This window comes from Rhamphochromis sp. 'chilingali' (genome assembly GCF_963969265.1).
Source record: "Rhamphochromis sp. 'chilingali' genome assembly, chromosome: 2".
Taxonomy (NCBI): Eukaryota; Metazoa; Chordata; class Actinopteri; order Cichliformes; family Cichlidae; genus Rhamphochromis; species Rhamphochromis sp. 'chilingali'.
The window spans coordinates 56,476,115-56,502,292 of NC_137930.1; the positions used below are offsets into that span (position 1 = coordinate 56,476,115).

Consider the following 26,178-nt stretch of genomic DNA (forward strand, 5'->3'; position numbering starts at 1 on the left):
CAAACGTTAGACGTGCTCTTCCCTGATTGGCTAAGTGAATATTTACGGAAGTGTCACAGGAACGCGACAGGTTGTCTAATTTTTCTTTTGGCAGTATGCTAACAGGCAGCAAGACGACCATATGTCAAGTTTAAAAACTGATTTGTTGAAAACTTCCGGGACATTTAATGTCCTTGTTGGAGTGACAGGAAGCGTCGCAGCCTTGAAACTGCCTCTTTTGGTCTCCCAGCTTCTTGAACTCTCCGGGGTGAGTTGCTTCATATTAGTTAATGTTTGCATATCATGAATGTTTCTATTTTCCCCGTACATAGTTAGCAAATAATAGCACAAGCATCTATATACATTTATTGTTTATCTAAGTGGCATAATACGCATAAGCTCACCTTTACCGCAAGATGGGGATGTTAGGCAGCATCGCTACAAACGCAGTATATTCTAGTTATTAAATAAACAGAGCAAATCTGAGCCAGCAATATCTGCCTGTTAATTAAAAACCACAACGGTCGTCCATGAAAATAGAGAAAACGACATTTGAAGACGCAAATGTTAAACGGGGATAATATATGACAGTGTTGGTATTAGTGTGGGAAAGGTTTTGCAATATACTAAATAAAGTGTGTTAGGACTTTTGTAGTAAACAGGGTGATGAAGCTATGCGTTTGCATAGCAATGCAAATAGTTTTAAATTGTATGTGTAATAGCTAATACCTGTAGAGAGAAATATTTGGCCTGTCAAACTAAGAATAATTGCTTCATTTGAGTTTAACATGCGAGAATATGCATGGATGCACATCCCATGGAGCAGAGAGACATAATGCCCCAATCAGTCAATTTAATTTCCAACAAAATGATGTGGGATCACGGATGTCACTGGAAGCAGTAATGTCTTGTAAACATCATTCTTTTTTAAATTAAACAGTCAGTTGTAGGAAAATCTTCTCTGTAACAACTAGTATGACGTATTTATTTACTTGAGAAAGAATGAACACTTCACCTGCTCAAGCCCTGCTAATTATAAAACAATTGATGAATTAATTCAAGCATACTAGTGGTAGTTGTTTAAAAAAATACTCTATAATAATGTAAAAACTTAGAGTAAACAGAAATTCATACCTATGTAGACTCTATCTGCACTCACTTGCTACTTGGTTAGGTACACCAATTAAGCTGCTTTTTAATGCAAATATCTATTTAGCCAATCCCATGGCAGCAACTCAAGCATTTAGGCATGTAGACATGGTCAAGATTACCTGCTTAACTTCATCTGAACATCCGAATGGCAATGAAAGGTGATTTAAGTGACTTTGAACGTAGCATGTTTGTGGGCCGCAAACAGGTTGTTCTGAGTATTTCAGGAACTGCTGATCTACTGGTATTTTCCCACTCAATCATCTCTAGGGTTTACAGAGAATAGCCCAAAAAAGAGAAAATGTCCAGTGAATGGTAGCTTTCTGGGTGAAAATGCCTTTGTGACGTCCAGGGTTAGAGGAGAGTAATTCAAAATCCTCATGTTACAACCATGGTACTAGAAGAGTATCTCTCAATGCACAACTCATCGAACCTTAGCCAAAACCCCACCCTGTGCCATGCCTGTCAGCTAGACATTGAAAAATGAGGCTACAGTTCATACAGACTCACCAAAATTGGACAGAAGAAGTTTGGAAAAATGTTCAAATGGTAGGGTGGGAAATTGGTATAAAGATCATAAAACATGGATCCATCCCGCCATGTCTCAATTGTTCAGGCTGAAGGTGGTGTTATGTTGTGGGGGATATTGTCTTGGCACACTCCAGGCCTCTTAGTACATTTAAGTCATCATTTAAATATGTCTATCATTTATGACCACAGAGTACTCATCTTCTGATGGCTGCTTCCTGCAGGATAACATGCCATAAAGCTCAAATCATGTTAAACTGGTTTGTGAACATGACAGTGAATCCATTGTACACAAGTGGCTTTCAGGCATCCACAGTCATCAGATCTCAATTTTAAATGGGATGTGGTGGAAAAGGAAATTCATACTACTGATGTGTGTCTCCCTCCCTTTTCCCCTTATCTATCTATCTATCTATCTATCTATCTATCTATCTATCTATCTATCTATCTATCTATCTATCTATCTATCTATCTATCTATCTATCTATCTATCTATCTATCTATCTATCTATCTATCTATCTATCACGATATTCGTATCGATATTGAACCGTTCGATACAGTGCTTTCGGTTCGGTACGCATATGTATCGAACAATACAACATTTGTAATTTATTTTATCAACTTTCCTTCTGACGATGCTGTCTGTGTTGAGCGCTCAGTGAATCTGTGTTCAACTACTCCGCCTAGGCTGCACTGTCGAGCGCAGATCCACTGAGCGCTCAACACAGACAGCATAGTCAGAAGGAAGAGCGCAGGGCAAGCTAGCCAGACAGAAGTTAAGCTCTCCTTGCAACATGGACCTCCCCCACTCTCATTCAGATCTGGCGTTTGGAATTATTTTGGTTTTCATGTGACGTATGACCCTGAAGGTAAGCGAGTCATGGACTAAAGTAAAACAGTATGTTGGATGTGCCATGCAATGCTCAATTACATAGGTGGGAACTAGTGTGTTAGCGCAGTTAGCTTGTTAACGTGTTGGCCGTCTAGCCCCATGCACAGGGCGATCGGCGGTAGCTCGTTAACGGAGATTTGCCGTGTTGTAGCGTTAAGGTCATTTCAACGAGATTAACCTGAAAGCACTAGTGGGAACACAACGAATATGACTGCACATTTACATCATCCTAGTGCAAAGACAAAAACAACAAGCATGCTACTAACTTTAGCCGAGTCATTTAGACAGCTGTTAGCGCGTGATTCTCCTTATGCTGCTGAGAATATAGCCCAGAAGAAGCGGATAGTATAGCTTTTATTTTGGAAAGAGGCATTTCTCTGTAATAAACTCTCTTTTCCAAAGATGAGTGATTCCTCAATCAGATACAGGGCTCGCAAAATCGCTAGCCCGACGTCCTGGGGCTAGCGATTTTTTTCAGACGGGCTACCCTGCCCGTCGGGCTATTGTAGGAAGGAAAAATCTATGTCAATGCTTTTGCATTCTTTCGGAAATGTAGCTGGGTAATTATGTCATTGGCATCGGTGAGCCACTGCCAATATGTGACATATTGAAATCCCGTTTGAATTTGCGCTTGTTTTTTTGCTTTCACTTTGCAATTGCACGAACTGTGTATAGAGAGCGACAGCACTGATTGGTGAGTGATGATAATTTGCGCACCAATTCCTCTGACATTGTCTTATCAATCGTTAGCTTACTATGCAAACATGACAAGTGAAATCTCCCGCAGCAAGCTTAAACATGTGAGAGGTTGATCGTGCAGAGAATCGCTGAGCATTATGTGAGTGCGTGTGTAAAAGCAGCAGGATATATATTGTAGCGGATCAGGGCTGTTCGGGGTTCTGTTTGTACAGTTATGTTTTGTTTATGTTGCCATAGTGACGGGTGACGCCCTCTCGCTGCGACGGTGTGTCCTTCCGGGGTCAGAGGGCGCCCTGTGTGGTGTTGTTGTTGTTGCTGTGCTGTTGCCGCGCTGAGCAGTTAGCTAGCAGTGTTCTTCTGCAGATGTCAATAAACGGCTGTGCTCCCTGGCTAGCTCACGGGAAGCAAGACCAAACGATATCTCAGTCTCCTCCTTGTCTGAGCTCGCCACATTGGTATCTGAAGTGGGATGATGGTGGCACCCCATGTTCTGACCCGAGTGACCGTGACCGGCCGGTGCGCCAAAAGAAGGCACCTTGACATTTGCATGACTTTGTGTGGGGTAATGGGGTCGTCGGGGACGACTGACCCCTTAGGTGGGGGCTATGTAGCGGGTCAGGGCTGTTCGGGGTTCTGTTTGTACAGTTATGTTTTGTTTATGTTGCCATAGTGACGGGTGACGCCCTCTCGCTGCGACGGTGTGTCCTTCCGGGGTCAGAGGGCGCCCTGTGTGGTGGTGTTGTTGTTGTTGCTGTGCTGTTGCCGCGCTGAGCAGTTAGCTAGCGGCAGTGTTCTTCTGCAGATGTCAATAAACGGCTGTGCTCCCTGGCTAGCTCACGGGAAGCAAGACCAAACGATACCTCCGTCTCCTTCTTGTCTGAGCTCGCCACAATATTTTAGTTCTGCTGAGCCAAATAAGACAGGTCAGGGTGAAGAAGTGACAGCCAAAGAAAAGCTTACCACAAAACGGAGAAGTTATGACAAATCAGACTATAAGGCAAAAAGAAAGTGCAGCTTTATGGTTTCATGGACAAAAGAATTTCTGTGGCTGCAATATGACAAGCGAAATAACCAGGGCTGCACATAAGTGGTCCGCAGGTGCGCATTCGCTGTCAAAATAAAAAATGGGCACAAGATAAGAAGTTGCAACGCGTGTTTGCATACATAAGATTTTAAGGAGGAGGACAGACATTTGTTTAGAACTCTTAAAGATGTCGAAGAAGCAAGCTCCTTTAAGCAATTACTGTAATGTTCCTCCACCTCCAAAGAAATGTCAGAAGGAGTCCGAACCACAAAAGAAGCGCGTATTCTCGGAAAAGTAGTTGCAGGAGGTGAGCTGGCTTCAAACAAATGATGAACGCACAGAGATGTGGTGCGGAATGTGCCGTGAAAATTTAATAAATGACAAATTAAAAAGGCATGAACATTTTTTTGTATCGAAAAAATATCGAACCGTGACACCAAAGTATCGAACCGAACCGTGAATTTTGTGTATTGTTGCACTCTATCTATCTATCTATCTATCTATCTATCTCTCTCTCTCTCTCTCTCTCTCTCTCTCCCCTGCAGTCACTGTCATTTATGTTGTCATGCTGTAGGTGGATGTACGTGTAGTCACTACAGAGCATGCCAAGCACTTCTATAATTCTGCTGAGGTGTCAGTCAAAATCTACAGTGACGAGGATGAATGGGAGGTAATAACTAACTCGAGTATGATATTCTAATGTAGCCATTATTACACTGAAAACATATATATATATATATATATATATATATATATATATATATATATATATATATATATATATATATATATATATATATATATATATATATAGAAAAGACAAATTAACATGACATATATAATCAATATGAAGGTCAGCTTGGGCTCTTCAAATAAAATAGGTGAAGGAATACTGTACAGTGCCATACTGAGCAAAATGAAATGTGGTATGAGTTGCCCATTATTAACTTGAAAACACTGGAGTTACTTGTGAGAATTCTGAGACATAAAAACACTGGTTTAACTTGTGCATTCCAGACAGAAGTGAAGATGTGACTGTGTAACTGGATGCATTTCAAACAGCATGTCTCTCATTTAGCTGTGGAAACAGAGATCTGATCCTGTGCTACACATTGAGCTAAGGCGTTGGGCAGATCTACTTGTCATTGCCCCTCTTGATGCCAACAGTCTTGGAAAGATTGCTAGTGGTATTTGTGATAATCTGCTGGTAAGAAGATGAAACACTAAAGATTTTGCAAATAATCATTTATTGCAGAATTTCTGTGAAATGATTTCCAGGTTTATGTGTATTTGTCATTTCAGACGTGTGTGGTAAGAGCCTGGGATACCAGTCGTCCTCTTCTCTTCTGCCCTGCAATGAACACAGCTATGTGGCTGCATCCTATTACAGCCCAGCAGGTATCCAGACTGAAAGAGTTTGGATATGTGGAAATCCCCTGCGTTGCCAAAAAGCTAGTGTGTGGAGATGAAGGTGAGTTTTAATATGAGGAGGAACTAAATATATTTAACCTTTGCTAATATTTACTCAGACTCTCAGATCGTTGGAAATTGAAAAAGGGTTGAAATTTACATATTTTACTTAGAACTTAGAATTATGCAACAGCAGACATCATATTCTCACATTTGTGAGCCTTACTCAAGTGAGTATCTTACAATTTCCTTAAAAAAAGACTGACATGATTATTATGGCTTTAAAATAGCTGGAGATTAATATTCACACATGCCATGGAGCCAGTGACTTATTTTACTACACCCATCTTGGACTTTGTCTTTATTTATTTATTTATTTATTTATTTATTTATTTATTTATTTATTATTACTGTAAACCCGTAACTGTATCTGTAGCTCATATATTTGCCATTATATATTTTTTATACTCCAGGTGTCTTCACCTGGAGTATAAAAACTCATGCACGTCTATATGATTGGACTACTTTTTGCAGTCAGGGGAAATTCCCCCCTGATGGCAGTTTAAAAAAAAATGCCTCTTTAAGGATGAATGTGGGTTACGTCCTCCTTTTATATATAGTATATAGCAGGAGCAAACACTACTTGAACTGCGCAGGCAAGAAACGTGACAGTAGTGAGTAAATCATATGACATCAGGGGTCCAAAGGTGAATAAGGAGAGTGGCATGTAACAGTGATTAGACCAGGTGACACACAGCATCACAGGCAGATAAAACAAGAGGTCAAATCTCACCTTTAAAAAAATAGTTTCAAAGGCTAGTTTTTCTACCTTCTTCCTTAACACAAATTCTCCTTCACCAGTTGTGTTGATTTCAGTGTCCTGTGGCTGTAAAAAGTACACTATGTACCAGCACACTGTGACTATTAGCTGCTATAGGTAAACAGACCTTATTCCAAATCACATGCCACATGCTTCCTTTTTTTCTGATAAGGTGACTTATCCCAAGGATGATTTTAGATTAAAGTGGCTCGTGAATTGCTCTTAATTACCAGGCACAGTAGCCAGCTGTGTGTGAGGTCATATCAACCTGCTCAGTGCTCACTGTTAAACTGTGTCACATAACTTGACATAGTAAGTTACCTACGAGAGGCATATTTTAGTTCCTTTCCAAAGACACTGTACTTAAGAGATAACTGTGGTACAAAGGGATTATCCAAGAACATCTAAAACTGCCTCCTTCCCTTTTTTGTATCAAGGACTTGTTTTTCATTCTGTCATGTGGCTAAGCAAAGTATTAAGAGACTTGGACAAACTATGTGAACATCTTACCAGTGTTTAGATTTACTAGGATGACATGGCATGTCTTACAATGCAGGTAGTTTCAAGAATAACCCAGCACTCAAACTCACCACAAGATAAAAATGAATAGGCCTTGATGGAAAATGCTACACGTATTTGACACCATTTTCTGTGGCTCTGGTAGAAGCTACTTTTTGTGTTGCGTGTGTTGTTGTGATCAACCATGCACTCTAAAGCAGTAGCTTTTATAGCACTGTTATAGCATAAATAGCAACCAAGTGAAATGTATAGATCGTACAAGTTCTAAAGTTGGCATCACATACTTGTAGTACATGTGCTTTAAGACTTATGGTGCGATTTGTAAATGCAAAAACTTGTGTTGCATGGTCTATTTTTGTATAAGGTGCTACCATTTTATCTACTTAACTCTTCACAACTTCCGTTCATTTCATTTTTCTTCCCCGTTAATACAATTTGTTGTTTTTTGCTAACTGGAGCTTATCTCCTAAAATGCTTGGATGGCTAGATACCAATGCTGACAGCACTGCTGATACTTAGCGTTCATATTTAACATGCTGTGTGAGGCTGCTGCATCTGCTAAATCTATATCTGTAGCAGGTGTGTCGACTACTTTATTCTGAGAAATTATTTCTGGAAAAAACACTGTCCACAGCTGCAGTGTCCACCTTTAATATAACCTAGTATAAATAACTATAGTCCATGGTAAGTATTGATTATCCTGCTTCTAGTTACCCTAGGCTGCTGTTTATTAAGCTGTGTTTTCAGCTAAGTCAAAAGAAGTTTCCTATTAACATCCACTAAGAGTACAGGAAAGTATAAATAAGCATAGAAAGTGCTAATATAAGGAACTGAAAGTACTAATTTTAATGACTTAGTCTTATAGCAAGTGCAAAGAAAGTTGGACAGAAGACAAAAGGCTAGAAATAGATTCAGTGGGAACAACTTCCCTTCACAATGTTTTTCAAGGATATCTAACACTGGACTTTTTAATGTCATGTTTACGTCTTGGCTTTGTAAACCACTTTCTGTGTAGTGGAAAAGTAATGAAGTGTCACCTAGATTGTATAACTCAGTTTAAGACATTGATTGATACTATGTCAATTCATACAGTTGACCTTGGTACATTAATCTAATGACTAAAGTGTGCGTGTTAGTCCCCATAGGGAAATAGTTCCTCTGCATTTAACCCATTCACCCAGTGAAGCACAAACATGTGCAGATGTACACATGGATACAGTTAAAGCTTCAAAATTCTAATCAATTCATCTATTTTGGAGATGTACTGCATAAAGTGTTATAAAAGAATAAATAAAATGGTGGAGCTGTGCCTATGAGTTTTGTTGCTAATAGTGCTGTCTTTTTGATTCATCGGTGGGGTTTGGCTCAGATTTATATGCAAACAGCTTGAGTGTAGTGTAGTGTATTTATGAATGTGAAGAATGTGCATGAGCATTTGCATTGCAATCGTGTACATGTCTTCTTTGTATTTTCCTTCAGGCACTGACTGATTTATAGTTTTCTGCAGAAGACATTTGTATAGCTCATAATTCTTTGTTTTTCCATAGGTAAAGGTGCCATGGCAGAAGTATCGACAATTGTCAGTCTTGTCAAAGAGTATCTTCAGAAACCAGATGAGTCATCTTTGGAAGCATGAACGTCATATTGTACATCCAAGCAAACACAAAAGGCCAAAGAAAAACAAACACTATGCCTTGTTGTTGGATTTGTCAAACTGCCACGGTCCAACACACCCATGGTAAACTCATTTACTTGCTTTTACCTGTTTTACTTCATAAATTCACTTCTTAGAATGTGTGGGTGTCTCCAGAACATCATGACTGGCATCTCTCTAAATCCTCTTTTGGTATTGTTAAACCTGTTGGGGCACAGCAGCTTTACATTTCAAAGACGTGCATTGACTTTTTCAACATTAATTCCCATCATATCACCTCTGGAGCCTGATCATCCCAGAGGTTAAAAACAAAAAAGTTGGTAGTGTGAGACGTTAATTTTTAGCTGTCACCATCAGTTTTTTGAGGTACATTTTAAACAGTTTTGTGTTGTTTTTTTTTCTATATTTATTTTGTTTAGATAGTAACACATTATTTGGTATCCCAAGTAACATAAAAGATAAGGTAGCAACAGCTGCATCTCTCAGAGATGACATGAAAGTGCGTTTTGTATTATGCATTTTTTCCTGACTTGAACAGACAGTTTGAGCCTGTTTACGATGTGCTCGACTTGTTTTTCCTGGAAAGGCTTTCCTCTGAATTTACCTTTGTTTATTCTTTTTGTTTAATGTTAGCTGACGTATTCAGATATAGATATAAGGATAATGAAAACTGCAACATGCCACATTACTGTTTGCTAAGTACCTCTCTAAATGAACATCTAATAATATACCTGTTAAAAAGGCCATATTTATACTCCAAGCTGTAAAATGTGTGATTATACATTTTGTTTATTTGCTAAAGGAACTGAAATTGTTGTCATTATCAAAGGTAAAGAGACAAAAGTGCAACAAGTTAAAATTTCAGTCATGTATTCCCATCAGATTCATGAAAGCCGTTGTAATTTGGGGTTTTCTATGGGTTTTAATTAGTTCTTTGAAGTGTCCTTTTTCCAGGATCGATTATTGAGCATAATCAATCATATCAGACATACAGGATGTGCCTTTAATGACTTAAAAAAAAAAAAACAAGAATTGGGTGCATGATCATTTCTAACTCTGGTTGTTTTCCTTTTAAGCATAGTCCACACATTTTCATTAGGGTCGGGGAAGGTGATTCCTGAAGCTTGCTTTATCTATTCCAAAACCAGGTTTAGTTTTTGGATTGTTGTCCTGTCCAGCTCTTGATTTGAGAAAAAGTTGGCGAATTTGGAGGTAGTCCTCCTCCTTTAATATTCTGCCAGTATTGCTGGAAGCAAAACAGCCCCAGAGCATGCTGCTACCACCACCATGCTTGACAGTTGCTACAGTGTTTGTCCATTTGAAAGCCACACCTGTGCTCCTCCAAACATACCTCTTTATTGTCTCAATCTTTGTCACATCTTTGACCATAAAACTTTTTTCCAGAAGGCTTGTTCACATGTGGACAGCTGCAAATATCAGTCGAGCTTAAAGGTGTTGCTTTTGGAGGAGGAGCGTCTTTCTTGGTTGGCACCCTCTCAGTCACTAAAAGTTGTAATCAGTCGCTAATGACGAGTTATTAGACCTTGGCTTTGTCGACCTAAGACACTGTAGAACCTTCAGCACCAATTATTAAAAAATGTAAGTAAGTGCATGTATATGTTTGAGCCTGCATTTATATTTTGACCCTGTCAAATCCAAAATGAATTCTTGTTTTTTTGTTTTTTAAAGTCACTGAAGATGAATGGTGAACAATCATTCCACTCTGGGAATTTTTAAAATAATAAAAAGCCCAAAATTACCATGACATTCATGCCCATGGTGTGTATATGTAAGCTTGGTTGTTCATATGTGTGTGTATATAAAATAAATGATAAAATATAATGCTGATTCAGACTGCACTTCTCTGTTCTGGGCTCTGTATGATATTAGTGAGAGATCCTTTAGATGGTCATATGGGGAACCATGACAAAAGGAAAAATATAGAATTGCAAATGAGTATAAAAGCATTGCATGAAACAAAAAGTCATTAAATCCATGTTCTGGCCATGTCATACATTATAGCAGGGGTGTCAAACTCAAATACACAGTGGGCCAAAATTCAAAACTGGAACAAAGTCGCGGGCTAACATTAATATTTATTTTAAAAAAAAATCTTCCTCCAGATATAAAAATGAATCTTTTCTTATGGACTCAAACAAGTTTTGCTGAAAAACTGAATTTGGAACAAGCATAGCTTAATACTAAACAATATATATATTAGCTGTATAATACCAGTAGGCCAGCTCTAATAGTAATTTGGTATGGCTTCGCGGGCCAAATGTAATTAGGCTGCGGGCCAAATTTGGCCTGCGGGCCAGAGTTTGACACCTATGCATTATAGTGTGAACAACATCCTTCTTATTTAATTCTATAGATGCTGTCCTGGTGCCTCTGGGGATTAATTATCTGACACAAGGCAACAGAAACTCTTTTCCCACCAGGCAGTTTGACAGACTGGTTTTACTGCAGAACCACATAAAATAAAACTGTCATGATACGGAAATCCTTGACTTGGTAACAACGATACATCCTCATTTTGTTTGTGCATTTTTGGAAATTTTCTTTATGTTTGCTTTAAGATGGTTTGAGCTTTTTAGAACAACTTCCCCAAATGCTTTTACAAGATGTCCAAAGGGCAAAAGTGACGAAACCCATGGATCGCATTAGTGTAAGACATGTTTATCTTTGTGAAAGCCCTCTATCTCCTACCAAAGTGAAACATCCAGGTCTGGATTGTGTCCAGAGAAAACAGACGGTACACAACTGTCTTACTTGTAATAAACTGAAAGTGCACCTGGCAGGTGGCAGTTGTCTGGAGTAGTGTTATGTTGGGACAAGTAGGCCTACCCCCCATTTAAGAGATCAGGATACTTTGTATTGCAATCTAAGTCAGCCACGTCATGCTGTACATTATGTTTATCATTTTATGTTTTCTCCCCCCCCCCCCCCCCCCCCCCCCCCCCCCCAATGATAGGGATCTATGGTGTTATTTTGAACTGCTCAAATTTTCCTGGTCACACAGCACTAGGAAGTCTCTTTATTTCCTTGTCATCAAACTGAACTTGTCTCTTTAGCATTAATACCTCCCGTCTCTACTGAAGAGAAACCCTCTCTTCTAATTTGCAGCTGCATGCTGCATGTTTTGTGTGTGTGCATTTTTGTTCTGTTTATTTTAACTTTTCTAGGCTGTGTAGAGGGTAATATTTTATCGTACTTTTTTCCTGCTTCCTCCAAATCCAGTTGGACTGGAGAGAAATTTGGCTTGCAAATAACTGAGGGGATTGTTACTGTTGAGCTGTCGAGGTTGCAGCACATGGAGCGATGTGAATGGCTCCCCAAATGAAAAGCATCCTTCCCTGAGCCATAACCTGTCCTGCTGCTATTGGCTGCTGGCTGATTCTGTTAATGAGGCTAGAGAAATATTACATCAGCCATTCTGACAAGGGGAGTGTCATCCTGGCCTTGATATCACTGTGGGGGAGCATGCAGCTTGCAGGTGTGCTTAATGGGAATGAACAGTGTGTTCTAAGAACTGGGTGCATATCATGAAAACTTCAGATAGGTGATATGAAATGGCCAAAGTTGCACTTGCAAAAACAATTTTTTTCCCAGCTGCCAGTTTAACACATGCTTAACTAAAGATAGCTCCCAAATATCACAATCAATTGAACCTATTGTGTTATTTGCAAGAATTCACCGTCTGAAACCGAGGAGTTTCTGTAAGTACACACGATACCGTCAGCAAGAAAGTGACTCTGCAACATACCGGCTCATCACATGACAGTGTGTTGTCATATTTCAGCAGTGATGAACAGTTAAACCCTAGCTGTATCAGTTACTTAAAAGATTAGTCAACTAACTGGTATTAGTACAATTTTAGTTCAAAGCAAGCTCAAACCTTTTAAAATGAATCAGTACTTCCCTTCATATAATAGCAGCCATATTTATTCAGATAGACATCTACAAACACGAGACAAAAGTAGACAAACTAGCATGCAAGAATAACAAGTCCGCAAATCTTAAAACCAGAAGGATCAGAAACGGGAGCGATTTCAAAACATCAGATAGTGAGATTTTAAAATGTCCTGGGGCTGTAAAAATACATTTGCAGTTCATTGAGTTTAAAAGGTCCAATGTACCTAAGCCATATTTATTTCTTGCTGGGAGTGTATATGTGGGACATGTTTAAGCATAACCTTAAACATTTAACTTTACCACAGTTATATTAACTGTAGACACAATCATAACTTCAGTTACTTTAATCCTGTTACTATAGCTATTAAAATGTGGATTCATTTTTGTAGTTGTCTACTGAAAGCTGAGTGTTGTCTTTGCTGTGATGTATCAGAATTATACAGGTTAACTGTCTCATTAGGAGAAAAAATATCATTTGAACATCATATGACTCCTGCAACAAATTTCCTGTCAACACAGTATAGGGTGAGGCTGTGTGTCAATATGTATGCACTTTCACTAACACATCTGACACGAGTGTCTGATGCAACCCAAGCAGTCTCTAGGCTCAGTGTGTGTTTGTGACCTCTGGGAATGTTTAAGCATGTTTCATCAGAAACTGCATCCTGAGAGATCACCTGCTCTGCTCCCTGTGTCACCACAGCTTGCTTTACCCACTCTGAGATGCTTAAAAGTGGTAAACACCATGCACATTCACTCAGGAGTGTGTTTTATGTGCATAAATAATATTTTGTATTATTTATGCACACTTTCCTACACTTTACACACAGATAAATTTATAGATGTACATCTTATGTCAATCACAGTGTGTGGTGGCTTTAGAATTTACTCTAAAAGCTCTCTTACAGACCACAAACCTGGAAAGGCTGTAATCTGTGTATATAATCTGACTTGGACTAGTTAAGAATTAGTCAGCATTTCCCACACGCTTCTGGATTTGAGTCAACCACGCACGGCTGGTGCATTTATTGCTTTCTTTGTATGCCTTCTTTCATCTGGGATACAACCCTTTTGTAAAGAAAATGTGACCCATGTTGGTAAAGCCTTCACTGAAATTCTCTATCTTAAAACATTCATATCTGTATATGTATGCATATTTAAAACAGGGAGGTCTCACACAGGGAAATGCCCACTACAAATGCAAAACTGCAGATTCCATTGCGAGTTAATTTGTGCGGAGCTATCCGTTATAAAGGGGCAGCCGTTTGGGCCTCTTTAAATAAAAACATGATCAAATCAATCAGTATCTTTTCATCCTGTGCAATCATTTACAGACTTGGCTCCCAGCAGTTGTTCTAAAAGTGTCTAAGTTATTTCTGACCTACTTATAAACATGCTTGTCATGTCTAGCTTTACATGTCTATCACATGTCTCAAAGCTATGTACTGTATATGTTTAATATTCCCTTTTTTGTTGCCTTGTATGTTGGATGATGTGTGAGTTGCCTTGATGGCTTGTGTTGGTTACCCCAGAGCTGTAATGCCATAGTAACAGGAAATGGGAAGATCTGAGGAATTATCCATGGGGGTGAATCATTCCTCACATCAGGTATAAAGATGCTCCTTGATGAGCATCTTTGTACCTGTGAAACCCCCCTTGGACTTGTGGAAGCAACCAACTTGTCTAGACTAAACTGTGGCACCCCCATGGGACACATAAATTAGACTTTGGCTCACAGGTGAGGGGGGACATGATGCAAGTGCAACAAGACATGTACTCATCCAGATGTCAAGTCAGTGGAGAGTGTAAGAATTTAGGTGTGCAATATATAATAGAAATTTATTATATTATAAAACATTTGATTAGATTGAAAGGTGAAATGCCAGTCATGAGTAATGACAAGAAATTTAAAAAAAAGTCTGCCCGGGGTAATGGCTGACCTGAATTTAACTTTGGTCAATTATAGTAAACCATTAACTTTATTAGGATGAGATCGACACATGCAATCCTCTGCCATAAACGCTTCTTTTAGGTGCAGCTATTTACATATATTGGATTCTCTTTGTGTCAAGTCATATATTTATTTTAATTTCTGAGAATACATGCATCCTGCCATAATAAGTCTAATCGGAGAACAGTTTATTTTGACATCAGTGGGATGTCCTTAAACCAGTTTTATTGTTGCAGATATATTTAAATGTGTATGTTCCCAACCTTAGGCGTCTTCTGTGCCACTACACGGTTGAGTATGCAGTGACTAGTTCACGTAACCGTAGAGGTGCTGTGGGATAATGACTTGCATACAAGTCAACACAAAGATAAAGAACGGGGAATTATAAACACGTGATTTCCTTTATTGCTCCGAGACTGGCTTGTCCGATTCTGACACTCAGGCATGGGAACCGGGCAAAGGCGCGAAGGTGAGAAAGAGTCAACCTGACAAACGTGTGTTATCTGACAGGGAGTGAAAAGGGGCAAAAAACCCCGACTCTTAAATTAATTTCGGCGGTAGCAGCAGACAGTTGGCAGCCGGACAAAAAGTCACTGAAAGCGAGAAAACATGACATGTGAAGAAAACAAGCCGTGGATAGAGGGAGGGTGTGACTCCGCCTATTGATCAAAGACCATCCTCCTTCCTTTTGTCTTTTCTTCAGTTTGTTAACTTCTCTAAAAGCCTCGTGGACTTCGGGCCAGCAGCGCAGCAGTTTTTTTTAGTAGGCTGTGCTGTCGCTTCATTTGGTGGGATTGACGCATCTGGACTGATCCACTCCACGGGCGGCGGAGAGATTTGCCCACTCTTTTCTTAGAAGTTTCATGGAGTCTTTGTGGAAATCATTGATTACACGGGTGAGGTAAGGAGAGTTGTTCGCAGTTTAAAGTAACTGACGACTGATTGTGATGCAGAAGTGCGTAAAGTCAGAAAAGCGGGACCGGTGAACCTTTTAGTAAAGCTGTCAGAGTGCGTCAAAGAAGGTGGAACTATTTCATACAGTCGAGATCGATTTATGCATCCTCTGATTTTGTGTGTGTGTGTGTGTGTGTGTGTGTGTGTGTGTGCGTGCGGAACTTAGTTTGGTTTTAGTTTTGCCGTGGTTTACGAGGCTTTCGCGGCTGTATGGAAATGACTCGCTCTGTGAGCGAAAGTCAAGCTCTTACGCCCGTCTTATTTTCATATTATTTGCGTCCTATTAAATTTGGCAGGCTGCTCTTCTCGGCAGGTCTCGTACTTTCACATTTTGGCTGAGAAGCAAATATATGTGCATCGTAAGCTACAGCTCACGAGGATGTCAAGAGAAGCTGAGAAGAAACTTTTTTTTTCTCCTCGTTCAAGTTCCGTTTTTTAATGTTTGGACGTGAGCCGCTTTCATTGGTTAAGTCTAAGACATATTGGAGGAAATTGATTTTTTTTATGTCACACCAACTTGCGGAGATCTTTCAACATATCCTAACCCGAGAGACTAATTGGTGATCAGATAAATGATTAATGATTGCTAGACTGGACTGAAGTAAGCTTTTACCTTTTCACTCTTCTCTCGCGTGGTTTTAAGCCACGGGCGTTTTGTTTTCGAAAGTTACGCTCTCCATCACCCTTGCCCTACAGATCATGGGAGTGGGAGGACACACAAAGGCGCATGCACACAGGCAGACACAAATTTTAGAGTGCGGTTTTTAGTCCGTTGAAAACAGCTCTGCGCAGTTTCCTCCATGCACATAAACCGCGTTTCTCCTCGCCATATACAGATAAGCCGTCACACCACTTGTGTGAAAGGTGTCAACAGGATGAGAAGATAAGATCTCAGTGCTGTGCTGTCATTAGACTGGAGAGGGTCACTGTGTGGGATTAAAGAAAAAAAAAAAAAGTCGTTTACTTCTCTAAACCTCACCAAGAGTTTCAGTTATTCTCAGAACGTCTTATCATTTTTTTTGCATTTACAGATTGTGCTGGCAGATGTTGTATTTGCTAAACCTCTACACTTTAACTGTTGAGCCAAATTTCCACGCGTAGTCGGCAAGCGAGTGCAAATAAACCTTGGTATAATTTATAATTTATCTCCTCTATGACCTCATCGGTGCCTGCAAATGCTTGCATGGCAGATCACGTGACGACGTTATCTTCTTTTCATCTGCTCCAAGAAGCCAGACTGCGTTGCGATCCACACGTTGCTATGTATCTGTTATCTGTTATGTCTGTATCTTAAAAATGGGATGGGATGCATCTAGCATTTTACTCAAGTGAAGGTTTTGTATTCCACATTTAAACAAACCCCCCCACCCAAAGAAACAAAACAAAAACCAAACTCTCAATCATTTACTTCCAAACTGGAGGCGGGCTTTCTGTTCTGCTTTCCAATTTTTACACTTGCAGAACCTTCCTTGGTGAAAATGTGCTGTACTTCTTACGCTCAGCTTTACACTTACTAAAAGAGAGTGAAGTGAAAATATCAAGAATGTGCAAAAATACTTTTTTCTTAGGAAAAAAAAAGGTATGTGTGTGTGTGGGGGGGGGGATTCTGATACTGCACTATGGTCACTGTGGCTAGTGTTTATCACTTTGTGGATTACACATCTGTCATTGCAGATCATTTTTCACTGTTCATTTACCTGCTGAGCCCCAAAGTCTTGTTTGGATGTTACTCTTAACTTTCATTTAAAAAAGCTGATAGGAGGAACTGTTAGCTGACTAGTTTCAGTGTCAGGCGTTACCAAAAAGAGTTTTTAGTCATTAAAAGCTAATCAGCAAATTCCCATAAATGGGAGTCAGATGCAAAACAGCACTGAAGAAGTATAACAAAGAAGTACCTACGGTATGACCAGAGGGCTGTGGTAATAAAATGCAGAACAGCAACAACTCCACTTGTTTTGTCTGAGAATGTAAACACGAGATGAGAAGTGCATGCCAGATCAGGCGATAAGTCCTACTTCGACAAAAGCGAGCCTAGCCTTTTTGATACGATCACAGTGACACATTGACATTTGAAGTAAGCCATGGTAAAACCACAACACATTATATGTGACTCACAGAAATGACAACAGTTGTGCTACAGTGTAGTTCTCATTTTTACAGATGGCCTTGAAGTTGAGACTGCTCTCGGTCACACCTGGATATTATGTTACCACAAGTAACAGTTGGAGTGGAGGTGGTACAGGGAGAGCCAGTCGGTTTGGCGCATCATGTGTCAACTATCTCTTTGGCAGTTTGTGGAAAACCTTTCTCAAACCTGAGATTTCTCCTTGTACAAGAATTAAATTGTAACTCATTGTAGGAACCATTTATTAGCCGTGTGCGCTTTTTTTACTTTACAAGGTCAAAAGGAATGACTTACAAATAATTTGGTCCAGTTATTATTTGTCTTAAAACTGTGATTTTATGTGGTTATGCAATTATGTGTAATGTGAAGGAGTGGCATGGAAACTATGTTTAGGGCTGCAGTAGGAAGACGTGATGAAATAGCGATGAATGTACACCAAAGATTATTAAGTATCTACATGTTGTGCTCGCATATGAATTACTGAAGCCTTTTTACAATAAACCCTGAAGACTCTTTGTGTTTATTTACACCAGTGACCTGTGTGGTGATGGTCTGAGGCCGTCTGGCCTGGGTGGGGATTTTCTCTTCCACGTGATCCCCACACATTCCTCAGATAGTAACTTATTTTTCACATGCAGGACTCTTATTCCACCATTTATGTGCGTGAGTGTGATATGTGAGATAAACCTCAAATTTTTTTTTTAAAGTCACTTCAGTTCTTATCTCATGATTCTGCTACTAAGCATTTATTTTTCCGTAACACACTTCACTGCTATATCTGATGTCAACATAGTCGGATTGATTCCAGTGTTAAACAAACTTTTGATAGTTTTTCAGTGAGAAATGCCACAATCTAATTGTTTTTGTTTTTTTGGCAGGTCCGGAGCATTATTGATGAATCATCATAACAAGGCTACTACATGATGAGCAACCAGTCAATGCAAACCCTCACTGATGCAGTGTTACGAGCCAAGATGCCATTATTTGACCGGACGATAGCATCTGCAGGACTGTCAAAACCGCAAAATATGTCTGGTTTCCTGGGCAAGCAGGCGCTGCCGTGCCATGGGGCCTTCTTTGCTTATGACCCGAGAGGAAAAGAGGGAGCGGGATTCACTTCTCCTTGGAGGAACTCAAAGACATCTCTGCTGAACGACCGGAGTACTATGAGTCACCTCTCTGGCATGGAGGGAAACCATCTGATTTACAGACACGACAGCAATTCTTCAGAGGAAACTCAGTCTTCTGCTACGCGTCACACCCCGGTAAAACAGGGCTTTATGAGGTACAAGAAAAGTCCTGAGATCAGCAGTCCTACAGTTGCAGCGTCGTTGCCTATTAGAAAACAAAAAACTGGAGGTGAGACTTCATCACCCCCATCTGAAAACTCTGTTTACTTAGCGATTCCCAGGCCGGTTTACGGACATAATCCCTGCTGTAATGAACTGGGTTGCATGTTAGGACAACGCTACAGTGTGGAACATAGCTCTCCAAGGATACCAAACACTGTATATGAGCGTGACTGGATGCAAACTGATGCTCACTACGCTGAAAAACCATCTGTTGAAAGGAAAGGACAAGAAATGGGGCTTCAACAGAGTGTCTTACAGTTTGAACACAGCACAGATACACTGAAGAGGCTGACTGTGGACTCATACAGCCCTGTTAGAGGAAGAACTTTGCCTGCTTTGATTGAACCGCACTACAGCAGTTACCCCTGCACCTCAACTCGTCCACTGTTTGGTTCTTTAAGTGAGCATAGCCAGCCTTTACAGACTTCCCCCAGAGGCTACCCCAGCCTTTACCCCTCCCACCCTACATATGAGCATATGACCTCAGAGGTTTATCAGGAACGTTCTCCCATGTCCAAATATGGCCAACTAGCGCAGCACCAAGTGTTTTACTACCCCCAGGCAAATGTGGAGGTAGAAAACAGAACCCAGTGTAAAGATAGTGGCAGTAAGCAGAGAGAAGATGTTGCTGTTATTCATAAACACACAAGCTCAAACCCTCGGGAGCATTACATAGTGCCTCAGTCGCTTCATGCTGAAATTCCTTTGCCTTTGTCTAGCACTGAAATGTTGCCAAATCATTCTTTTATGCGGGGTTTGAACTATCCATGCTATGCTGTTCCAAGACTTCATTTAAATCCAAGCCAAATCAGAGCCCCCCTAAAAAGGCAACATGCATCACCTACTTTTCATCCTAGCCACAAAAATGTTTCGCCATCCAGCCAACATATGGATCACCCCATGGTGTCCGCCAGCAGTTTACAAAAGGACAAACCCAAGCACCCCGGCCTTCATGTTGACCACCTACCCATTTCCTCACCGTTCCTACCTGTGACTCAAACCAGCCCTGCCAGACGTGTGAGCAAGCCAGGTGTCTCACCATCAGTTATAGAAATGAGAGGATTCTTCCCCCCTCTCAACCGCCTGCATATGGACTCACCCATCCTTCCACCACTTGGCTTGAATGTGGACAGAGCAGTGGACTATTCCTCCTGTGAATCTCAAGTCCCTTGCCCGACTCAGCCAAAAAACTTTCCAGTTTCCCCAGCCGTGTGGCGACCTCAGTCACCGAATCGGAGTTCAAATCGGATCCACACAGACGTGCCTAAGAGTGCAAATGTCCACAAAAGTATCGATTCTCCTGCTGTCGAAACAAGAAGCAAACATAAAAGCTCTGTGTCCAGTCCAGAAACCGCTGTTAATAAACAGTGTCTAAAGAGGAGCATTTCCCATTCATCTTCACCTGTCAAAATAAAAGAGGAGGATAAGGATTTATATGAAGTGGAATGGACCAGGAAGAGACAAAAGTTGAAAACGGAGATTATCCGAGAAGGAAATAAGAATGACTCTCCCCCTATGCCAGTTATTGACACTGTTTTCAGTTTGGCACCTTACCAAGGATATCTGCAGACCTCGGGAGGGATCTCTGGAGCTGGAGCATCAGGGAAAGCCTGTCAGTCCTCTGAGCAGCATGAAGTTAAATCCAAGCCAGACAAAGAAAAAAAACAAGATCAAGCTAAACAGGAGCCTGTTGTGTGTCTAGTTTTTAAAGAAACTCGCACTAATACTTCAAAAGAGAAAAGTGCTGCAGAAGCTGTTGAACCCAAAAATATTAAAGTAGAAAACCTAGATAAATCAGATATCAGCAGCTCTACAGATGACAGCATTTGTCCCAACCACAGCAGCAAAATGGAAGTCAAAAAAGAGCCCACAGAGACTGCTTCACCTGATGATGGACCTATTTTCTTAAAAAAGACAATTGAACCTGAAGAACATGAAACTAAGCCATCTAGAGCAGCTGAAAATAAGACTTCAGATGAGTCCAAACCTGCTGAGATGACTGCACAGACAAACACGACTTCTGAAGGTGACACAAAAGCAACACAACACAAAGAGGAGCTCATCCTTCCCCCCAAACCCACGACTCCACTGCCTGGGAGCAAACTAAATTTCAAAAACATTCCCCCTCAGTGTCTTAAACTTTCCACCTATAAGATTATTATCCCTAACGGCAAGAATTATTTCCCTGTTCCACCACCACAGAAGCCGACTGCACAGCCAGCAGCTGAGTTCATACCAAACCAAGATATCCAAACGCCCGCCCGCAAGCATTTCCTTGAGCTGCACCAGTCATTCTGTAAGCTTGTGTCCAAATCTGTGTCGACTTCTTCAGAGCAGGACCTTAAAAAGTGGTTGTCCCAACTGAAAATAACCGAATCGGTGTCTCACGTGACCAAAGTCCAGAAAGTTTCCTGCCTGCTGGGGGTAAAAGCCAGAGAGGCTTGGCTCAACGAGGAGATGAAATCGGCACTTGACACGGTCCTCGACAGGTTAAGAGAGTACTCGATCCAGGAACGCTGTCCTTTTCCGCACGTCATGCGGACGGGAGCAGTGTTTCTCCCCATGCTGGTGGTCAAGGAGCAGCTGTTTCCTATGGTCCACGGCAGCTTCATTGACCAGGTCCTGCAGGAGCACAAAGTCGAGCTGCGACCCACCACGCTCTCTGAAGAGAAGATCCTCATCCAGCTTCATAAACGAGCCTGCTCCTCCAGACTCAGGAGACTGATGTCCCTCAAACACCTGCCCGACGTCTATGCCGACGCGGTCAACCTTCTGTATTATGTCTGCGTCTGCAAACAGCTGGGTGAGTGTACATTCAACACAGACATACCGAGACAAACCACCATGGTTGCTACAGTTACAACACTGTAGCCCTTTAAACCATTAACACCCCACCCCCCTCCCCCCCACAGGTTTTGCAGTGAGTCCTCCATGTGCTAATTTCCCCGCAGCACCGGACACAACTGTGTGAAGAAATGTCTATAAGGCCAATGGCTTTAAAAATATTTTACAAGTAATTTAATACTACATATAAGCTATTATTTATGTGAATTAGCTAAGAAACAAAAAAATCTAAAGTATTCATATAAGATATAATATATCATCTCAGTAATTAGCGCAAACTATGTTCCTACTTGTAAAAAGATTTGTAATTTCTTATTATTAATTATGATGATTCATTTTGCTTGGTTTTATGAAAATCCCTGTTTCCTTAGTATAACTTTGATAGCATTCTAGGAGATCCCTTTCAGTACACGATGTGAACTGAACTTTTAGATATCATTATAAAGCATCATATTTCCTTCAAAGAATATTTTCTGCATTAATTGGCCCTTTTTGTAAGTAACCAATCAAAACAGAAGAACTATTCAATATAAAATCCATTTATTTTTTACAGAATCAACCTCATCTGACGTCCAAAAGAGAGTCCAGGTATTTTTTTCCTGTTGTCCCTCAATCTCACTACTCTTTTGCTTTTTTCCTGGTTTAGAAAGCGGGAATTTTTTCTTCTAACCTTCAGTAACAAATCACAAGAAGCTGCATGATTACACTGTGGGTGGGTTGAGGGGGAAAGGCGCTAAGCTGGGCTGCTTGGGGACATATGACTTTGTTGCCTACTTACAGCACTGTAGCTGAAACGGCGTAAGGCAGGCTGGTGGATGACATTATGAGGGGAAGGAAGTGAGAGGCCGCTACACACAAGAGGGATTAAGTGTGGCACTTTTTTTTTTTTTTTTTTTTTTAGGTCAGAGATCTTTTCAGAAGATGGTGACTTCATCCTTTGTTGTACCATCTCTAACTAACCCACATCTACACTGCATACAAGTTGCATTAGGCAGTTTCTGAGAATATGAGTGTGTAATGTCCAAAGAACAGGACAATAGTATAACACCAGTCAAATCTCATGAAAAAAAACAACTTCTTCCTTCCTCACCTGCCTGGCTGTGTTCGCCACCCTCTGCATTTCTGATAAGAATGCTTCAATCTTGTCACAAATATAAACTGATCAGACACACCCTTAAAACCAAGTTCCAAATATCGAACAGGTGCTCCCTGAACAGTTCTGACCCATTCCATCTCCGGGTGTCTTACAGTTTCTGGGACCAGGACGTGGGTTATCTAGATTGCAGGGTAGGTGTTGAGACTGGGTTAACATATCTGGGTTAAAAAAAAATCCAAATACTAATACAAACTTAAATCCCTTTCCCAGTCGTTTTAATGCTGTGGCTGATTAGTGTATACTTTCAGACTTCATCGTCATCACATTCAAGTATCCATGAAATGTTGCACATACTAAATAATAACAGTGCTCTCTCATTATAGGTGGGAAAAAAATGTTACATACATTAACTAAGTTAATCAACTTTATTTGAATTAAATATTTTGAGTTTTTATGTAGTTAGTTAAAAATACAAAGATTATAGCATATCAATAGAGTCGTCCTTTTAAAAAAAAAAAAAATTATTGTTGCCTTTTATTTTGTCTGTCAACAGCTTCGATTGTATTTGCTTCCTGAACCTACTGAACTTGGCCTAATTGAACTGCTGTTCACTGCTGACATAGGTTCACATGGTTTTGGAGCACTTGACTCTAGTGTCTGAACATTTCTGTTGCCCTCTTCTTGCCTCACTGCTGTTTTATCCGTGACTGATAGCACCCCTCGCAGCAGCTGACTTTTTCCCAGCCTTTGTGTTTATTCCCATAGCCTTCTCTTCTCATAGCCATCTTTGCTGTAAGGGTGTTTCGTGGTGGAGGATCATGATGTGCAAAAAGCCGAAATCCTTAGGTTTAGGTGTGAAATAAGCTCTTTAGGAAACCAAGTATTTTATATTTCCTTGTCAGAAATCCTGAAAGTCTGTTTCTGACTTGCTTCTCACTTGTAACTGTTTCCCTGATCACTGCATAAATTCCTTTGCCTCTAATCTTCCCACTTTGTGAGGAAGCAGAATCCTATATTTATCTGCGATATTTCAGCATTTGTTTTGAGCTCTCTTTTTGCCATTTTCCCTGTGTTGCAGGATTAGATATGGACTCCGATCACAGGGAACAAGATGGAAGCTCTGAAGCGTCTAACAGCGGGAGGGTTCCTGTATTTTCTGACACCACTGCCTCCGCAGCCTCGCACTCAGAGTTGCAACCACAGAGATGTTCAGAGGATGAGGAAACACAATTGCATTTGAACAGGAATAAAACTAAAAGAAGAGTAAAGAGCCGTTCGAGGCGTACGTTTCTAGAAAACAGGTTGTCAGATGAGGAAGAGAGAGGGGATATGGACAAGGTTGTAGCTGAAAGCACTGTCAACACAACTGCAAAGAAAAACTGCAGTGCCCATGAGCCCCAGGAGAGTGATAATAAAGGGACTGATTATATGGTTTCAGAGCAGAATCCATATATTTCATGGATGTGTCCTTTAACACTGGACGAGCTATCCCCATTCCCGAGTGACGCAGAAACTGAGGGATCTTCCAGCAGGTGGCACGTTGGTCAGTCCTCACCATCAGTCAAATCTAAGGAAAACTCTAAGAATTGTTCAGGAGTCATTGTTAAACTGAGGAAGATACTTAGTGAAGGTCTAAAGAGAAAAAAAACTCGATACCAAGCAGTGTCAGAGTCGGAGACATCTGCTGATGCTTCCATCTCACAGACTGATGACGGGGAGAGTGTGATCGGTGAGGCTGACGTTCACAGGAGGACACCCAAAACAAAGCACAGGTGGGAGAGAACAGGAAGCTTCTCTCATGCTTTAAGACCCCTTGGCAGCTCTTCTAAAAGAAAACATAGATCACTTTTGAAGATCAAATACTGTCCCTACTTGTCTGCCTGTCACAGCGCCGAACACAGGAGGCGATGGGTCCTGCGTTCAGCTGTGCAGAGGGCTCAGAGGGCCATGAGGTTCTGCTACCCCGAGTTGGTGGGAAAGAGGATCCGCCACCTGTACGAGGAAGTTGACAAATCAGAGGTGTGGTACAGAGGGGAGGTGCTGCGCATCCACGAGGCTCACCCCAACCCCCTTAAGACCATATTTGAGGTCAGGTATGACAGCGAGCCAGAGTGGAAGTACTACCTCGAGCTTCTCATAGACTATAAAAAAGGCTGGCTCAAAATTGAAGACTAGTTTCCAGGCACGTACACACAATGCTATGACACCTCTGTGAGCGCAACGACAGCTGAGCATTTTTTTTTCTTAACTCACTTACGAAAGGTTCCTCGAGAATGAAGGTGAACTGGATTCTTTTTTTTTTCTACTTCTTCTTTTATATAAAATAATGAAGTCACCTAAAATTGCCTGTTATGTAAGCACAAAGTTGTGCTTTCTTTAGTGATGGGCTATGTTCAGTGTTTAGCTCATTATTATTATTATTATTTTTTTTACATTCTTATCATTTATGCGGTAACTTTATTTTAATAAATTAAATTTTGATGACATGAAAGAAATCACTGCCTCACTGTGCCCCTTTACTTTTATAAACTGCGAGCATCAGTGGAGTATTTTTTTAAGTCATCCTGACCTTTCTTTTGAAACAGTGCAGCAGAGGGAAATTAGTGGCTTGGCGTAGTTTGAATGAGCATTACTTTCAAGCACCTTACTGTACCGTAATGCGGTGCCAGTCACATATAGCATTAATGCAGAAAACTAATCTTGACCCTGATGATGGTGGTTGCCTTATTGTAAGTAAAGACCGGTGATGAATTAAATGGAAAAACTTTGACCCTTATAGTGACGCAAATTTACACTGCAAATCAATGCAAAGTTGCTCTGAGCCGCCACCTTTACCCATTTCTGTTCAGATGGAAATGGTCTCTTTCAAGATGACAGTGCCCCTGTACACAGGGAACAAGGGTTTCACTGAGTGGCTGATGAGAATGATGTAAATAATATATACTATGGTTGACGTAACCAGCTGGACACCTATGGATGCGCTCTTGGATGCTCCCTCAACCACCATCAGCAAAATACAAAATGAGTGAAAGCACTAAAGTCAAAACACTGAATAACTTTGAGAAGCTTGGTCCAGTCCATTCAGTAGAGGAAGCTCCTTTAATTTTTCAACCCTTTGTAGTTTTTGTGTTGAAACTGCTCAGGTTTCAAAAACACAAGCCGAGTGTGCTGTATACAGTCAGTGTGAAACTTATGACTGAACCTCAAATCGTGGTTTCATTTTGTATGATTTTCCTACTTCTGCAGACTGAATTAAAACATTTGTC

At 40.7% G+C, this 26,178-nt stretch overlaps 2 protein-coding genes across 6 annotated transcripts; both read left to right on the top strand.

Moving 5' to 3' along the window:
* The first annotated feature begins 33 nt into the window (after positions 1-33).
* ppcdc (phosphopantothenoylcysteine decarboxylase) lies at positions 34-9,707 on the top strand. Of its 3 annotated transcripts, XM_080865334.1 has the most exons (6): positions 107-247; positions 2,218-2,526; positions 4,847-4,942; positions 5,351-5,479; positions 5,575-5,743; positions 8,569-9,707. In XM_080865334.1, the coding sequence occupies exons 2-6, from the start codon at positions 2,515-2,517 to the stop codon at positions 8,655-8,657; spliced, it is 495 nt and encodes a 164-aa protein (XP_080721460.1). In that variant the 5' UTR covers positions 107-247; positions 2,218-2,514; the 3' UTR covers positions 8,658-9,707. The 3 variants fall into 3 exon arrangements, with proteins under 3 accessions (XP_080721459.1, XP_080721458.1, XP_080721460.1); XM_080865332.1 differs by lacking the exon at positions 2,218-2,526 and having other exon boundaries at positions 36-247; XM_080865333.1 differs by lacking the exons at positions 2,218-2,526; positions 4,847-4,942 and having other exon boundaries at positions 34-247.
* A 5,305-nt stretch (positions 9,708-15,012) lies between these two features.
* Positions 15,013-26,178, top strand: cUnh15orf39 (chromosome Un C15orf39 homolog). 3 transcript variants are annotated; one of them, XM_080873782.1, is made up of 4 exons: positions 15,013-15,442; positions 18,499-21,775; positions 22,370-22,404; positions 23,991-24,127. In XM_080873782.1, the coding sequence occupies exons 2-4, from the start codon at positions 18,541-18,543 to the stop codon at positions 23,994-23,996; spliced, it is 3,276 nt and encodes a 1,091-aa protein (XP_080729908.1). In that variant the 5' UTR covers positions 15,013-15,442; positions 18,499-18,540; the 3' UTR covers positions 23,997-24,127. The 3 variants fall into 3 exon arrangements, with proteins under 3 accessions (XP_080729908.1, XP_080729907.1, XP_080729906.1); XM_080873781.1 differs by lacking the exon at positions 22,370-22,404 and having other exon boundaries at positions 15,013-15,437; positions 23,991-26,178; XM_080873780.1 differs by lacking the exon at positions 22,370-22,404 and having other exon boundaries at positions 15,014-15,442; positions 23,991-26,178.

Excerpts from the sequence above, each read along its gene's own strand:
- ppcdc (XM_080865332.1), top strand. The coding sequence starts at position 122 with ATGTCAAGTTTAAAAACTGATTTGTTGAAAACTTCCGGGACATTTAAT. Across the intron at positions 248-4,846 it reads AGCTTCTTGAACTCTCCGGG|GTGGATGTACGTGTAGTCAC; the intron begins GTGAGTTGCTTC and ends GTCATGCTGTAG. Across the intron at positions 4,943-5,350 it reads GTGACGAGGATGAATGGGAG|CTGTGGAAACAGAGATCTGA; the intron begins GTAATAACTAAC and ends TCTCTCATTTAG.
- cUnh15orf39 (XM_080873781.1), top strand. The coding sequence starts at position 18,541 with ATGATGAGCAACCAGTCAATGCAAACCCTCACTGATGCAGTGTTACGA. Across the intron at positions 21,776-23,990 it reads CTGCGTCTGCAAACAGCTGG|GATTAGATATGGACTCCGAT; the intron begins GTGAGTGTACAT and ends CCTGTGTTGCAG.